Genomic DNA, 15,785 nt, shown 5'->3' with positions numbered 1-15,785 from the left:
ATTTATCAATACACATAGACATAGATAATAGTCTTATACGAAAAGTCTTATCTGTTAGCTGGGCTGCTGTAGGGGAAGCTTCTCTGCTCTCTTGGAACCGCACCCTTGTGTGCACAGGAAATGTCAGGCTCCAGGTTAGAATCTTGTCCCCTTTTGTCTTGTGGTCAGCTTGTCGCTCAAGACATCTGTCCTTCCTTGGTTCAGCCAAGTTGTGGACTAAGGAATCTCTGCTCTGTCTCCTAGTTCAGCTAAGGTGTGAGCTAAGGAGTCTTACTTCCTGTCTCAAAGGCAGGCTTTTTCTACCACATGCAATCAGCCAGGTGGTGTTAGTTAATTGCCTACCAGCAGTTAACCACCACACTGCTGGATTAGAGGCACATTTGTGAACAGGGATAAGTCCCCTGCTACACTCCTCATATTACTCAATATAACTGATACTTATAACTCCTCCTATTGCCCCATATAACCGGTGCCTATAACTCCTCCTATTGCTCCATATTACCAATCCCTATAATTCCTATTACTTCATATAACCTCTCCCTATAACTCCTATTATACCATATAACCACTCCCTATAACTCCTATTACCCCGTATAACCTCTCCCTATAACTCTTCCTATTGCGCTATATAACCGCTCCCTATAACTGCTCCTATTTATCCATATAACCGCTCCCTACAACACCACTTATTGCCCCATATAACCCCTGCCTATAACTCATATTGCCCCATATAACCACTCCTTATATCTCCTCCTATTGCCCCATATAACCGATCCCTATAACTCCTCCTTTTGCCTCATATAACCATATCCCCTGGTTCTCCTTTGATTTCCATCTCTCTGTAGGTCCGTTCTGGTGAAGAAAGACTCACAGGGCAGTGACAATATGTCCTTAAAAGCTGACCCTGTTCCCTCTGCATCTGGAAACTGTCCCCTTTCCCTCTGTATCCGGAAACTGACTATCACGGGAGACCAGGACAATACACCTTTATAACCAGGATAATTTCATTGAGCAAAACCAGAGTAAAACAAATTGTGATTTATTTCATGGAAACAGACATACACACAATGGGTTAAACAGCAGGACAAAAACACAATTACTTGGACCTGGGATACAAAACTAGACTCTCCTAAGTGCAGGGAATCCTCACCCTGATCACAGTTGCAAAACAGGACAGAAAATATCCAGGCAGCTTTCTGCGGAAGCCCCTATTCTTTCTTGCTGCAGACTGAAACTGGACACTTAGCCTCTGAGAATCTTAGATGACTTACTGAGAACTCACTTAAAACTTGGAACACAGCTTGGAACACTCACTGGGCTGGCTACTAACTTCCAAAGCCGGCCCCACAGCATTACTGCCAACCCGCAGCATGGGAACTTTACTGGTAGCCACTCAGCTGTTTGCCAGTCTTGTGAAGCCGGGCACCTGGAGCTTCAGCAGGGCACAAGGGCACAACCGCCAACTTGATATGCAGACCCCCCCAGGGCTTGGTGCCTCCATGTCTAGGAAGGTGACTACTGGCCAGACCGGCCTGTATTCATCCCAGGACATGTGTACTTCAGTCAGCCATCCTGTCCAGGTGGCATTCACACTTCTGACCACAAGTGTGACTTTCATGTACGGGCCTAGGGCAGACTTAATGGCACCACACTCTGGTAGCCCATAAGCCCCCCATCAGAGTCCAAACAGTGAAAGACCCAGCTTAGGTTTCAATGTACCCGCACACTATATATTAAAACCTATCAGTTTAATAAAATATACTTTATACATTTTCTTATTAAAATGTCCTAAGTCTTTGGTGTGAGGGATAGAGTGAAAATGTGACCTGTTCCATCCCCACTAGCCATATCCCTTATTCTCTGTAGACTTAGATTTATTTTTATATTAATAAAAGCCTCACAGTCTTATACATGACTGGAGCAACTCCTGAACCCCTATACCAGGGTTAGGGCGGTTTGGGCATGAACTGGGCTTCCCCCCTTATACTTATACTAGGGACCCCTGGGATGTTGCAGGGATACATTATCCAGAAACTGACCCCTTTCCCCCTGTATCCAGAAACTGACCCCTTTCCCTCTGTATCCAGAAACTGACCCTTTTCCCTCTGTATCCAGAAACTGACCCTTTTCCCTCTGTATCCAGAAACTGACCCTTTTCCCTCTGTATCCAGAAACTGACCCTTTTCCCTCTGTATCCAGAAACTGACCCTTTTCCCTCTGTATCCTGAAACTGACCCTTTTCCGTCTGTATCCGGAAACTGACCCCTTTCCCTCTGTATCCAGAAACTGACCCCTTTCCCTCTGTATCTAGAAATTGACCCCTTTCCCCCTGTATCCAGAAACTGACCCCTTTCCCTCTGTATCCAGAAACTGACCCTTTTCCCTCTGTATCCAGAAACTGACCCTTTTCCCTCTGTATCCAGAAACTGTCCCCTTTCCCTCTGTATCCAGAAACTGACCCTTTTCCCTCTGTATCCAGAAACGGACCCCTTTCCCTCTGTATCCAGAAACTGACCCCTTTCCCTCTGAATCCAGAAACTGACCCCTTTCCCTCTGTATCCAGAAACTGACCCCTTTCCCTCTGTATCCAGAAACGGACCCCTTTCCCTCTGTATCCAGAAACTGACCCCTTTCCCTCTGTATCCAGAAACGGACCCCTTTCCCTCTGTATCCAGAAACTGACCCCTTTCCCTCTGTATCTAGAAACTGATCCCTTTCCCTCTGTATCCAGAAACTGACCCCTTTCCCTCTGTATCCAGAAACTGACCCTTTTCCCTCTGTATCCAGAAACGGACCCCTTTCCCTCTGTATCCAGAAACTGACCCCTTTCCCTCTGAATTCAGAAACTGACCCCTTTCCCTCTGTATCCAGAAACGGACCCCTTTCCCTCTGTATCCAGAAACGGACCCCTTTCCCTCTGTATCCAGAAACGGACCCATTTCCCTCTGAATCCAGAAACTGACCCCTTTCCCTCTGTATCTAGAAACTGACCCCTTTCCCTCTGTATCCAGAAACGGACCCCTTTCCCTCTGTATCCGGAAACTGACCCCTTTCCCTCTGTATCCGGAAACTGACTCCTTTCCCTCTGTGAAAAGCAAGGAATCTGCCCTCGCGCTGTCCTTTAAAAGCAACAGAAATGATCCGCTTGCAGCTGTGTACACTGGAGCAACTCCCCAAAACGCTCCTAAAGTTGAAACCTCCTGAAGAGGATCTCAAAATACAGAGAAAAGCAAATGAACACACAGCGCATCACGAATCAATATTTAAAATGTAACAATTTTAATCTCTGGTCAAATGACCACACAATATTCAGTGACTGAATAATACAATTACAAAAACAACAACACTAAAAATCAATATAAATAAAAACACATGTAGCCAGGTTCCCCCCTGTCATGGCTGACCCCCTCCTCCCTTTCGGCAGACGTTGTGTGCGAGGGAGTGAGGGGGGGCCGCGCGCGCGAAGGAGCGATCCCTGGTAGCTAGGGACGCGAGCGGCGAGCAGGCCGGTTGCCGGGGACACGATCGGGCCGTCGCTAAGGCCGCGATCGCGTTGCTACCGGCCCGGCGGCTCGGGAAGCAGGGCGCCGCCATGTTAGGGCTGTTGCGCATGCGCAGTGCCCCAACCCAGCGCGGGAGGACCAGATAGTTCGCGCATGCGCGAGATGAGCATGCCAGCCCCCAGGGTGCATAGGGGCAGAGACACCTGACGCCAGGGAACCAATAGGGCTGAGGGATTTGCCTGGGGAGAGATTGCTACATTTCGCGGGGTTTTGCAGCCACGCAGGCATTCAGGATCCGGACCAGCTAGGGGTAGGAGGTGGATGCAGGGGTGAGTGACCCTCTGCATTAGGCCAGCAGCCCCCAAGGTCCCAGTTAGGTCCTGAGCCATCTATTAGCTTGTGGAGCTTAGGGACAGGCCCTAGATAGGGACACTGCCCCATTTATTGGTTGAATAGACAGGGACACAGTGTTGAAGCCGTGCGGCCCTGTGAGGTGGGTTCTGGGCTCAGAACACCACCCAAGACCCTGCGACAAGGAGTGACATTGTCGCGCTGGACTTTCAACCCACGCGGTGTGGAGGACCCCGTCGGATCGTGTGGATTTATATCGCGGTACCCGTGGCTGGAGCCCGGGCAGGTAACCTGCAACTCACGTGCACCAACCAGGCCTATCACCAAACATAGTGGCTGCGCAGTCACACATACACATGTACAGTGGTATTTGACTTCGAGAACACGAGACATTTGGGTGGGGGTTACTGGACACAGGGTGGGGTCACATTGTGGGTGGTTAGCGTCCGCCGTGACGCCTAGAGGTGATAGCGTCCGCCGTGACGCCTAGAGGTGATAGCGTCCGCCGTGACGCCTAAAGGTGGTAGCGTCCGCCGTGACGCATAGTGTGGTTAGCGTCCGCCGTGGCGCATGATGCTGTTATGCTGTTTTGATGTTATGCTGTTACGTGATTTGTGTGTTTCCATGCAGTAAAGCCCGTCCTGTTTTATATTCGGTAGTGTTGTGTGGTTGTTCCTGTGAGGGCCTCCTCCCACTCCGTTGGGATCCCTCCCAGGTGGAGGCGTTGCACCTAGAGATGTATGATAAAGATGTACCCCAGGTTCCCCAAGCGGAGGCTTAGGCTCCTGAGAGCCACACAGGTTGCACAGCAAGTAGTAGCGGCGGTAGTCATAGGGAACACCCGTTACATTTGGAGGCGCTGCTGAGAGGTCAGACCTGGGGTGCCCGAACTCAGTAAAAATGTCGTTAGGTTACACGTTACCTTCCCGCCAAGAGGTGTACACGTGGGCGGTAAAAAGGCAAGTCCCGCCCTCACAAACCCTTGCTGTAGGACAAGTGCCCGCCAATGCCTCATCCTATGAACTATGTTTAATCCTAATGCAGTACCCAGGCTTAGAAGATGCCAGAATCTTGGGTCGCCGCTCCGACCCCGACGGGTCATGGTGCACCGTATTAATCACTGGGGGATGTGAATTGTCGCCCCAACAAGGCCCATCCAACTTGCGTTTCCACGGGGCCCTCAGCTCAGGGTGTCCTGTTATATATCCTGAAATGCCGATAAAACCCGAACCCTGTAGCCCCCGGACAGACCTGCTAGAGACTAGTATGAGCATGTCCCTGTCCCCACCAGAAAGTATATGTGGGGATGAGGCCAGTGTATTATCCTGTGCTAATTGTCGCTCAAGCAGACGGAGCTCCAGCCCCAGTAGAATGGGAGAAATCCAATTACTAGCCCAGGCCATCCAACAACTGGGTAGGCCCAAGCACGAATCCCCTTCCCCTCAGCCATACCGCAAATTAAAGCTCTTTTCAGGGGTAAACCCTACTCCCACTGGTGAAGAGGCTTTTGATGTTTGGAAGGAATATGCTTCACAGGTACTGGAAGAGTGGACCTGTCCTGATGAGGTGAAAAGACAACGAATCATGGAGTGCCTGCGCCCGCCTGCGTCCACTACCATCAAGATGTATAAAGATCAGCATACGGGGGTTACCGCACATCAGATGATGGAGTCGCTTACCCGGGCATATGGTAAGGAAGCTGATGTGAGTGAGCTATGGACTAAGTATTACAATCTTCGCCAGAAAGAGGGGGAAGACCTATCCGAGTTCATACAACGGATCCAATTGCTCTTGTGGGAGCTACGTTCCCGCCAAGTCATCAAGGCCTCAGAAGTAAATGAGTATAGGCGCACTCAATTCCTGCGGGGAGCCATACCCACGCACCATATCGTGATAATGATCAGATGCACACTACAGAAGGGAGACCCCCCTACTCTAGAAGACCTACTGGATGAGGTGAAGGGTCATGAGGCCTATACTAGGTTGCATACGCCCAAGAAGGCCAAAGACCCGCGCAAGGATGAGACCAAGGAAGCAACAGTGCCCAAAGCAAAGGGGAGCAAGAGCGGTAAGGATACGGCCACCCCGGAGGTGCCTAGGTCCGCTCCCAGGTCACTTGACGGTCCGGGTCCCCGCCCAGACTTCCGTTGCTTCAACTGTGGCGAGCAGGGCCATGTTGCAAGGAACTGTTCAAACCCCACTAAGGCCCAGACCTACACCGTGACCGTGCGGAAGGCAAGCTCGTCCCTATCAACCGTACCCGAAGATGTTGCCGAGGAGTCGGGGAGGCCTTCCATGGAGGAGACGCCCCCGGCCGATGCTTACTGCCGAGTAGGGCCCACCGCTGTAATAAGAGTCGTCGTGGAGGGGATATACTCTTCAGCACTTCTGGACACTGGATCACAAGTGACCATCATCTACCGTCCATTCTACGACCAGCACCTCAGCCATCTTCCCTTGCAGTCAGCCGAAAAGATGAAGTTATGGGGACTGAGTAAAGATGATTATCCCATAGACGGAATAGTAGCGGTCAAGCTGGATATCTTGCAGTTGAACACTAACAAGTCGCATCCCATGCTGGTGGAAGCTTTGGTCTGTCCAGAGGCTCGAGAACATCCCAGTGCCCCCATCATACTAGGCACGAATGCCGATATTGTGAGGTCGGTGATTCGCTCATTCCTACAAGAAGCCGGTGAGCTACCGTTGTCATCCCTGAATATAGCCCCTGGCCTGCGGGAAGAATGCTATAGGGTGGCGTATGAGGAACAGTATGGTGAAATCTTTAATCAAGAGCGAGGGTTATTGCAGATTCCACCAGGGGGAGTGAGGCACGTGACAGCGCTGATCAAGTACCCCAGTCGGCACGAACACGACCGATACTTCTCGCTAGAGACCCTCCCCGAGTCTGAGAATCAGTGGGGATACCGAATGATACCTGAAGTACGGGATTGGCCATCTACCGTCCCCAGGAAGATTACTGTGTCTATCCAGAACATGTCTCTCCATACTGTGCCGCTAGAAGTAGGACAAAGGTTGGGTAGAATTTATCCTGTGGATCCTGTAGACGACCCAGTGACCGTTCACACTGCCCGTGTGGGAGAAGAGGCCGAGGCACTACAATTCGACTTCGGAGAGTCTCCCCTGGAAGAAGCATGGAAAGAGAAGCTATGTGCTCAGTTGAGAGAGAGACGAGATGTGTTCTCTACTAGTGAGATGGACGTGGGATGCAGCAGAAGCGCTCAGCACACGATTCGTCTGAATGATGACACGCCATTTAGGGAAAGGTCGCGCCGCTTAGCTCCCAGAGATGTGGAGGATGTGCGGGGTGTCCTGAACGAGATGGAAACGGCCGGCATAGTGACCGGATCTCGAAGTCCCTATGCCTCACCGATTGTGGTGGTACGAAAGAAGAATGGGTCTGTTCGATTGTGCGTGGACTACAGAACATTGAACAGACGTACTGTGCCTGACCAATACACGCTACCCCGAATAGAGGAGATTCTCAGCGCACTGTCCGGAAGCCAGTGGTTTAGCGTGTTGGACCTTCGATCTGGGTATTACCAGGTTCCGATGAGCCCTACTGATCAAGAAAAGACGGCGTTCGTCTGTCCCCTGGGATTTTATCAGTTCACTCGGATGCCCCAAGGTATCTGTGGCGCTCCAGCCACTTTCCAACGGCTTATGGAAAAGACGATTGGAGATATGTGTCCGCGTGAGTGTTTGGTCTATCTAGACGACATAATCGTGTTCGGAGCCACCCTTGAAGAACACGAGACTAGGCTGATGAAAGTATTGGATCGCTTAGGGAAAGAAGGCCTGAAGCTCTCATTGGATAAGTGCCGCTTCTGTCGAACATCGGTCACTTATGTGGGTCATATCGTGTCCGCAGACGGAGTGGCCACCGACCCGGCCAAGGTGGAGGCGGTGGTGAATTGGCCAAGACCCGAGAATGTGATGGAGCTGAGGTCATTTCTCGGGTTCTGTGGATATTATAGAAGATTCGTGGATGGATACTCCAAGAAGGCAGCTGTGCTGAACGATCTGCTGAAGGTCTATCCAGAGGAACCCAAGCAGAAGAGGACCCCCCAAAGGACCCCCTTCGGGGATCGGTGGACGCCGGCTTGTGAGGAAGCATTTAAGAGGCTGAAGAATAGTTTAACAGAGGCTCCCGTTCTAGCATATGCTGACCCGGAGAAGCCTTACATTCTGCACGTGGATGCCAGCCTCAACGGATTGGGAGCTGTGCTACACCAGAAGTACCCCACTGGGCTTCGTCCTGTGGCATATGCAAGTAGAAGTTTGACTCCCAGTGAAAAGAATTATCCAGTTCACAAATTGGAGTTCCTCGCCCTCAAATGGGCCATATCTGACAAACTACATGATTACCTATATGGGGTCACCTTCGAGGTCCGAACAGACAACAATCCGCTGACCTATGTACAAACCACGGCCAAATTAGATGCGACCGGTCACAGATGGTTGGCCACCCTCGCCAATTACCAGTTTTCTATGAAATATAAGCCTGGACCTCTCAATATAGGAGCCGATGCTCTATCTAGGAGATCGGGACTGGGCGAGACCGCCGACGATGGCCCTTGGGAAGAAATTCCAGGACCAGGAATGAGAGCTATGTGTTCCACTGCTGCTATTGTAAACGACCGAGTGGCATTCTCCGAGCTACGAGTAGTGGATTCTTTAGGGTGTCGACCTCAAGCCCTTCCAGAAGCTTACTGCCACCCTGATGGCATGGGTCTAACACAAGACGTCATCTTCACGGTGAAGGAACAGACACATGATCCTGCGGCTAAGGCTGTCCGAGAGGCCCTACACAAAAATGACTCTGCACTGGTGAAACGGGCTCCTCGCGAGGATGTGGGTCTTCTCATGAGAGAATGGGATAAGTTTGAGATGGATAACGGCCTACTCTATAGGGTTGTTCAATTCCACAATCATCCTGACCGTCGACAACTATTTCTACCTCGGCGTATGCAAGGTCTCGTTTTAAGATCACTACATGATGATCATGGACATTTGGGGGTGGATAAGACCTTGGGTTTAGTGCGAGACCGGTTCTTCTGGCCTAGGATGCGGGAGTCAATTGAACAACACTGCAGAAAATGTCTACGGTGCATTCATAGGAAGACCCTTCCCACCCGTGCTGCTCCAATGGGCCATCTCAAAAGTGCTGGGCCTATGGATTTAGTTTGTATGGACTTTTTGTGCATAGAGCCAGATTCAAAGGGTATAGGAAATGTGCTAGTAGTGACAGATCACTACACTCGATACGCTCAAGCCTTCCCCACGAAGGACCAGAAGGCTACCACAGTGGCTAAAGTGCTGTGGGAGAAGTATTTTGTGCATTATGGTCTGCCCAGCAGGATGCACTCTGACCAGGGACGGGATTTTGAGAGCAAGCTGATCAAAGAGTTGCTAACACTGTTGAACATTCAAAAGTCCAGGACTACTCCCTACCACCCGGAGGGAGATGCGCTCCCTGAAAGATTTAATCGGACATTGCTGGACATGCTAGGCACTCTGAAAAATTCCCAAAAAGGAGAATGGAGTAAACATGTTGAGGCCTTGGTGCATGCCTACAATTGCACTAGGCACGAGTCCACCGGATACACCCCATACTTCATGATGTTCGGGAGAGAAGCCAGACTGCCAATCGACATCCGCCTACGGGTATCTACCGACGGGATACCCAACATGGCTCATTATCGATATGTGCAGAGACTCCAGGACAGTCTGCACCGTGCCTATCAGTTAGCTGAAAGAGCCACCGCTCGACTGAATGCCAATAATAAAAGACGGTACGACCACAAAGTACGCTATAGAGCGCTCCAACCAGGAGACGCAGTTCTCCTACGCAACTTAGGGATTCCAGGCAAGCACAAGTTAGCTGATCGCTGGAGGGAGGGGCCTTTTCAAGTAGAGTCCCAAATGCCGGGCCTCCCTGTTTATCGCATACGTGATGTGAATGGCAAAGTAAAAGTTTGGCACCGAAACCACTTGTTACCTATCTCCCAACTGGGAGAGAGTGAACCTGAAACAGAAACAGTAATGAACGACAGTGAGCCTGAAGAGGCTATTGCGAATCCCGGCCCCATAGATGAGACCATTCAGGATCCTTTGGAGGGAACATCCAACAGGGACTGGTGGGCACCTCCCGAAGGCGCAACAAGTAAGGGTCCAGCTGACAAAGTACCTCCATTGGAATTTTCACCAAGTAATCAATCACTAGATCCTACCACTCCGAGTTTTGTGCCTCAAAGAGACAATGTTCAGTTGCAAAGAGACTTTCCCCAAACTGGTTCACCCTCTGCCAGAGAGTCTAGGCCTCAAGCCTACGATGGTCTGTCTCAAGAGGAAGAAATGGAGACTGAGACTCGCAGGAGTCAGAGAGTGAGACGCCCTCCCACTAGAGTGGCTTATGATTCATTAGGGGCACCTCACTATGAGTCTCAGCAGCAAGCTAAAGCCAAGCTAGCCTCAGTTATCAATATGTTTGTTGAACTGTACAATCTCGTTTAGAGTAATCGTTAAGTTGTACTTTAACACTGCATTTTTATTATATAACTTTTGTACACTGTTGGAAGGTTATGTGGTTCAAGCGAGGACGTTGGAGTTCTCACCAGGGGGAGGATGTAGCCAGGTTCCCCCCTGTCATGGCTGACCCCCTCCTCCCTTTCGGCAGATGCTGTGTGCGAGGGAGTGAGGGGGAGCCGCGCGCGCGAAGGAGCGATCCCTGGTAGCTAGGGACGCGAGCGGCGAGCAGGCCGGTTGCCGGGGACACGATCGGGCCGTCGCTAAGGCCGCGATCGCGTTGCTACCGGCCCGGCGGCTCGGGAAGCAGGGCGCCGCCATGTTAGGGCTGTTGCGCATGCGCAGTGCCCCAACCCAGCGCGGGAGGACCAGATAGTTCGCGCATGCGCGAGATGAGCATGCCAGCCCCCAGGGTGCATAGGGGCAGAGACACCTGACGCCAGGGAACCAATAGGGCTGAGGGATTTGCCTGGGGAGAGATTGCTACATTTCGCGGGGTTTTGCAGCCACGCAGGCATTCAGGATCCGGACCAGCTAGGGGTAGGAGGTGGATGCAGGGGTGAGTGACCCTCTGCATTAGGCCAGCAGCCCCCAAGGTCCCAGTTAGGTCCTGAGCCATCTATTAGCTTGTGGAGCTTAGGGACAGGCCCTAGATAGGGACACTGCCCCATTTATTGGTTGAATAGACAGGGACACAGTGTTGAAGCCGTGCGGCCCTGTGAGGTGGGTTCTGGGCTCAGAACACCACCCAAGACCCTGCGACAAGGAGTGACATTGTCGCGCTGGACTTTCAACCCACGCGGTGTGGAGGACCCCGTCGGATCGTGTGGATTTATATCGCGGTACCCGTGGCTGGAGCCCGGGCAGGTAACCTGCAACTCACGTGCACCAACCAGGCCTATCACCAAACATAGTGGCTGCGCAGTCACACATACACATGTACAGTGGTATTTGACTTCGAGAACACGAGACATTTGGGTGGGGGTTACTGGACACAGGGTGGGGTCACATTGTGGGTGGTTAGCGTCCGCCGTGACGCCTAGAGGTGATAGCGTCCGCCGTGACGCCTAGAGGTGATAGCGTCCGCCGTGACGCCTAAAGGTGGTAGCGTCCGCCGTGACGCATAGTGTGGTTAGCGTCCGCCGTGGCGCATGATGCTGTTATGCTGTTTTGATGTTATGCTGTTACGTGATTTGTGTGTTTCCATGCAGTAAAGCCCGTCCTGTTTTATATTCGGTAGTGTTGTGTGGTTGTTCCTGTGAGGGCCTCCTCCCACTCCGTTGGGATCCCTCCCAGGTGGAGGCGTTGCACCTAGAGATGTATGATAAAGATGTACCCCAGGTTCCCCAAGCGGAGGCTTAGGCTCCTGAGAGCCACACAGGTTGCACAGCAAGTAGTAGCGGCGGTAGTCATAGGGAACACCCATTACACACAATATACTGTAACAATTACATAAGATACCAGAGCACTCCCACACAGGGATACAGAACTAGCACTTGCTTCTATGAAACCTACACTATGAATCAAATTAATCTAAAGAAAAAACTTTCATAATAGAAGTTCAATCTGGCAACATGATCCAATGCTACACTGAGGGGACAGGTACTGACCACAAGCGGCAGCAGGTAGCCGTTGTTGGCATTGATGATACGTCCGGACTCCACCAGCACTCGTCACAACTTCACTCCGATCGCGCTTCCTGGTCCCTCTGCCCCAGCCAATGGGTGAGTGCATTGAGCAGCCTCTTGTGACCTCTACGCGTTTTGCAACAGTGTGCTCCTCTGTATCCTGAAACTGACCCCTTCCCTCTGTATCCAGAAACTGACCCTTTTCCCTCTGTATCCAGAAACTGTCCCCTTTCCCTCTGTATCCAGAAACTGACCCTTTTCCCTCTGTATCCAGAAACGGACCCCTTTCCCTCTGTATCCAGAAACTGACCCCTTTCCCTCTGAATCCAGAAACTGACCCCTTTCCCTCTGTATCCAGAAACTGACCCCTTTCCCTCTGTATCCAGAAACTGACCCCTTTCCCTCTGAATCCAGAAACTGACCCCTTTCCCTCTGTATCCAGAAACTGACCCCTTTCCCTCTGTATCCAGAAACGGACCCCTTTCCCTCTGTATCCAGAAACTGACCCCTTTGCCTCTGTATCCAGAAACGGACCCCTTTCCCTCTGTATCCAGAAACTGACCCCTTTCCCTCTGTATCTAGAAACTGATCCGTTTCCCTCTGTATCCAGAAACTGACCCCTTTCCCTCTGTATCCAGAAACTGACCCTTTTCCCTCTGTATCCAGAAACGGACCCCTTTCCCTCTGTATCCAGAAACTGACCCCTTTCCCTCTGAATTCAGAAACTGACCCCTTTCCCTCTGTATCCAGAAACGGACCCCTTTCCCTCTGTATCCAGAAACTGACCCCTTTCCCTCTGTATCCAGAAACGGACCCATTTCCCTCTGAATCCAGAAACTGACCCCTTTCCCTCTGTATCTAGAAACTGACCCCTTTCCCTCTGTATCCAGAAACGGACCCCTTTCCCTCTGTATCCGGAAACTGACCCCTTTCCCTCTGTATCCGGAAACTGACTCCTTTCCCTCTGTGAAAAGCAAGGAATCTGCCCTCGCGCTGTCCTTTAAAAGCAACAGAAATGATCCGCTTGCAGCTGTGTACACTGGAGCAACTCCCCAAAACGCTCCTAAAGTTGAATTCTCCTGAAGAGGATCTCAAAATACAGAGAAAAGCAAATGAACACACAGCGCATCACGAATCAATATTTAAAATGTAACAATTTTAATCTCTGGTCAAATGACCACACAATATTCAGTGACTGAATAATACAATTACAAAAACAACAACACTAAAAATCAATATAAATAAAAACACAATATACTGTAACAATTACATAAGATACCAGAGCACTCCCACACAGGGATACTGAACTAGCACTTGCTTCTATGAAACCTACACTATGAATCAAATTAATCTAAAGAAAAAACTTTCATAATAGAAGTTCAATCTGGCAACATGATCCAATGCTACACTGAGGGGACAGGTACTGACCACAAGCGGCAGCAGGTAGCCGTTGTTGGCATTGATGATACGTCCGGACTCCACCAGCACTCGTCACAACTTCACTCCGATCGCGCTTCCTGGTCCCTCTGCCCCAGCCAATGGGTGAGTGCATTGAGCAGCCTCTTGTGACCTCTACGCGTTTTGCAACAGTGTGCTCCTCTGTATCCTGAAACTGACCCCTTCCCTCTGTATCCGGAAACTGACCCCTTTCCCTCTGTATCTGGAAACTGACCCCTTCCCTCTGTATCCGGAAACTGACCCCTTTCCCTCTGTATCTGGAAACTGACCCCTTTCCCTCTGTATCCACAAACTGACCCCTTTCCTGCTGTATCCAGAAACTGACCCCTTTCCCTCTGTATCCAGAAACTGACCCCTTTCCCTCTGTTTCCTGAAACTGACCCTTTCCCTCTGTATCCAGAAACTGACTCCTTTCCCTCTATATCCGGAAACTGATGACGAGAGGTGTGTCTCTAATGTCTGTGTATTAGAGGTGGTGAGATGTCTGTCTCTGATGTCTGTGTATTAGAGGGGATGAGAAGTATCCATGATGTGCCCATGATGTCGGTGTATTAGGAGGGGGTGAAAGGTATGTGTCTCTGATGTCGGTGTATTAGGAGGGGGTGAAAGGTATGTGTCTCTGATGTCGGTGTATTAGGAGGGGGTGAAAGGTATGTGTCTCTGATGTCTGTGTATTAGGAGGGGGTGAAAGGTATGTGTCTCTGATGTCGGTGTATTAGGAGGGGGTGAAAGGTATGTGTCTCTGATGTCGGTGTATTAGGAGGGGGTGAAAGGTATGTGTCTCTGATGTCGGTGTATTAGGAGGGGGTGAAAGGTATGTGTCTCTGATGTCGGTGTATTAGGAGGGGGTGAAAGGTATGTGTCTCTGATGTCTGTGTATTAGGAGGGGGTGAAAGGTGTATGTATCTGTATTAGGAGGGGGTGAAAGTTCTGTCCTGATGTCTGTGTATTAACAGGAGGTGAAATATGTACGTCTCTGATGTCTCTGAATTAGGAGGTAAGAGATATGTGTCTCTGATATCTGTGTATTAGGAAGGGGTGAAATGTGTATGTATCTGTATTAGGAGGGGGAGAGGTGTGTGTCACTGATGTCTGTGTATTAGGAGGGGGTGAAAGGTGTATGTATCTGTATTAAGAGGGGATGAGAGTTGTGTATCCCTGATGTCTGTGTATTAGGAGGGGTTAAAATGTGTGTATATCTCTGATGTCTCTGTATTGGGAGGTGAAAGGTACATGTCTCTGATGTCTGTGTATTAGGATGGGGTGAAAGGTGTGTGTCTAATATCTCTGTATTAGGAGAGGATGAGAGGTGTGTATTCCTAATGTATGTGTTAGAATGTGTTCTTTCTGTATTATGAGGTGAATCTGTGTATTATGAGGTGTCTCTCTGTCTATTGGGATGTGTCTCTCTGCTCCTGTCTCTGTATTAGGTCTCTCTCTGCTCATTTCTCTGTATTAGAAGGTCTCCCTCTGCTCGTCTCTGTTTTAGAAAGTCTCCCTCTGCTCTTGTCTCTGTTTTAGAAGGTCTCCCTCTGCTCTTGTCTCTGTTTTAGAAAGTCTCCCTCTGCTCTTGTCTCTGTTTTAGAAAGTCTCCCTCTGCTCTTGTCTCTGTTTTAGAAGGTCTCCCTCTGCTCTTGTCTCTGAATTAGGAGGTTTCTCTGTTTATTAGGCAGTGTTCCACTGCTCCTGTTGTGTAAATACAGTATATTAAAAGCATTGATTCAAAGCTTGTTCTTGTGTGATTCTTGGCTGTTACCCCATGCTCTCCCTCTCGCCTTCTCTGTTTCTCTCCCTCTCCCCTTCTCTGTTTCTCACCCTCTCTCTCTCCCTATTTCAATCTCCTTCCAATCTCTATCCAACTTTCTTCGATTCTCTTACTCTTTCCTCTTCTCTCAATCTTTCTTTCTTTCCTCTCTTTTCTTTCCCTCCACATTCTCATATCTTTCTACAGGGCCACCGCCAGCTTTTCCGGGGCCTAGAACCAGTTACACTGCCTGTTGGAAGCCTTGCGAGCCCCTCTCTTTCTTTTACAAACATCCTCACTCCCCTCTATTCCCCCTCCTTCTCACACTCCCCCCACCCATATATTTCTCTCCCCACCTCTCTCACTCTTCCCCTTTCTCCCCCACTCTCCTCGCTTTACACTCTTCCACCTCTCTTTCCGTCTTAGGCCGCGTTTATAGTGCCGGCGACGTCGCCTGAAAACAAATGCATTGCCGCCGCGTGCGCTTGTAGTAAGCGCGACTGCGAAAATGCGACGGAGCAACGTCGCCATCGCGAAAACTGGTAGCCGGCAATT

General features: G+C 50.4%; 1 protein-coding gene across 2 annotated transcripts in view; it reads left to right on the top strand.

Moving 5' to 3' along the window:
• The window catches only part of LOC142465726 (solute carrier family 22 member 6-B-like), a 51,527-nt gene that overhangs the window by 21,512 nt on the left and 14,230 nt on the right, over positions 1-15,785 (top strand). The window contains exon 10 of one of the 2 annotated variants that reach the window (XM_075569966.1): positions 846-2,068. The exons of the other annotated variant lie outside the window; for it this stretch is intronic. Within the exon in view, the coding sequence (XP_075426081.1) occupies positions 846-993 (148 nt within the window). The 3' untranslated portion in view covers positions 994-2,068. Of the gene's footprint in view, positions 1-845; positions 2,069-15,785 lie in introns of those variants that run through there. 2 annotated transcript variants of the gene reach the window in all.

The sequence above is a fragment of the Ascaphus truei genome, chromosome 14 (assembly GCF_040206685.1).
Source record: "Ascaphus truei isolate aAscTru1 chromosome 14, aAscTru1.hap1, whole genome shotgun sequence".
Classification (NCBI taxonomy): domain Eukaryota; kingdom Metazoa; phylum Chordata; class Amphibia; order Anura; family Ascaphidae; genus Ascaphus; species Ascaphus truei.
This window is presented reverse-complemented; position numbering and strand designations above follow the sequence as displayed.